This window comes from Pundamilia nyererei, unplaced genomic scaffold (genome assembly GCF_000239375.1).
Source record: "Pundamilia nyererei isolate P.nyererei 1_Seehausen unplaced genomic scaffold, PunNye1.0 scaffold00107, whole genome shotgun sequence".
NCBI lineage: Eukaryota > Metazoa > Chordata > Actinopteri > Cichliformes > Cichlidae > Pundamilia > Pundamilia nyererei.
This window is the reverse complement of record NW_005187508.1, coordinates 804,486-805,837: the sequence shown is the minus strand read 5'-3', so window position 1 is coordinate 805,837 and position 1,352 is coordinate 804,486. Positions and strand designations below refer to the sequence as shown.

At 42.8% G+C, this 1,352-nt stretch overlaps 1 protein-coding gene across 1 annotated transcript in view; it reads left to right on the top strand.

Moving 5' to 3' along the window:
* apbb2b (amyloid beta (A4) precursor protein-binding, family B, member 2b) overlaps positions 1–1,352 on the top strand; it is a 51,067-nt gene that overhangs the window by 45,090 nt on the left and 4,625 nt on the right. The window contains exon 15 of the mRNA XM_013912908.1: positions 558–645. Coding sequence (XP_013768362.1) covers positions 558–645 — 88 coding nt within the window. The remainder of the gene's footprint in view (positions 1–557; positions 646–1,352) is intronic.

Genomic DNA, 1,352 nt, shown 5'->3' with positions numbered 1-1,352 from the left:
TTTTTTTTAATTTTTGGTAATGTGCTGGAAAAGCTTGAAAATGGACTTTGAAAGTGCTTAAAAAGTACCTGGAAAAATGTGTAAGAACCCTGTTAATCCAGCATAAAAAAACCCGACAACATACGTTTGATGTTTTTAAGTGGGGTTTGTGAAAGCAATGGGTGAAGCAGTTTACTTGCTTCGTGAGCGTCGTGTGTGTTGCTCGGGAGAAAAGGCTATCACTGTGTTGGAGAGAGGAGTGTGACCTGCTTAATTTGTGTGTGTGTGTCTGTGTGAGTGCACTTCTGTGCTCTTCAGGTGAAATGAGAAGACAGCATGACAGTATCAAGGGTGAAGCATTTCCAGGGTTTTGTGTTTATGCTTTCATCTCCCTCTCTCACCCATCCTCCTGCACTCTCACACGTTCTGTTGTTTTTCGGCTTTGTCTCTTCGCTCTCCTCCCCTGTGTCTCTGTCACGGCATATCACTTTGGCTTTTTTTTCTTTTACATGCCATTTCCTCATACTTCTGTATCTTCTTTTTGCTTCCCTCTCTAACCCTCCCTGCCTCTCCTCCAGATAATGACAGAGAGAAAGACTGCCAAAGCGATGGCAGGAGGCTCCCTCCATGACAGGATGCAGGCAGGACTCGATCTCCCTTTACAAGGTAGGCTTCATACATTACACAAAGCAACTCCTTGTCTGTCTGTGTGTGTAAGAGGGAGTAAATGTGACAACTGTCTTGCGTCAATAGACGCACGGGGAGTTATCATTTCTGTGGCACTGAGGATGCGTCCAAACTGGCCATTTGGGAGACTGAATGTGTCAGAAAATAGCTGGCTTTTTATCGTAATGTCCTTTTTAGTTAATGAGAATTTATAACAAGATGATTTAGGAGAGATTTATTATTGCAGTCTTGAATTTTGACAGGGGTTTAATGCGTTTTCTTTTTCATAAAATTTGCTGCCTCCTTCTCCATCATTCGACCAGTGCTGCTACTGCTCCTCGTGCTTCACGCCTACCAACTTTCAATCAGTGCACTAGAGAGAAACCTGCACCAAGTGTGATAGTAACGATCAAAAACGCCACAGGTTGCCTAGCAGTTCTTTCCACTTGACAGATTTAGAGGTTTGTGGTCCAGTGCAGTTCATCATCTCACCTTTAGATTTACAAAAAAGGAGGAGAAGTTTAAAACATTTTTTTAAATGTCCGACAGATGGTAAAAATAGACTCTGTGCTTCTGTTTTTTAGTCAGTTTAATGAGAGATGTGACGACGAGCATCCGCTTCCTGTCATAACTCACTCTGTTATCTCCTGTCACCTGTCAGTCTTTCTAAGAGAGACGACGTTAGCTGTGCTGAACTAATCACTGTG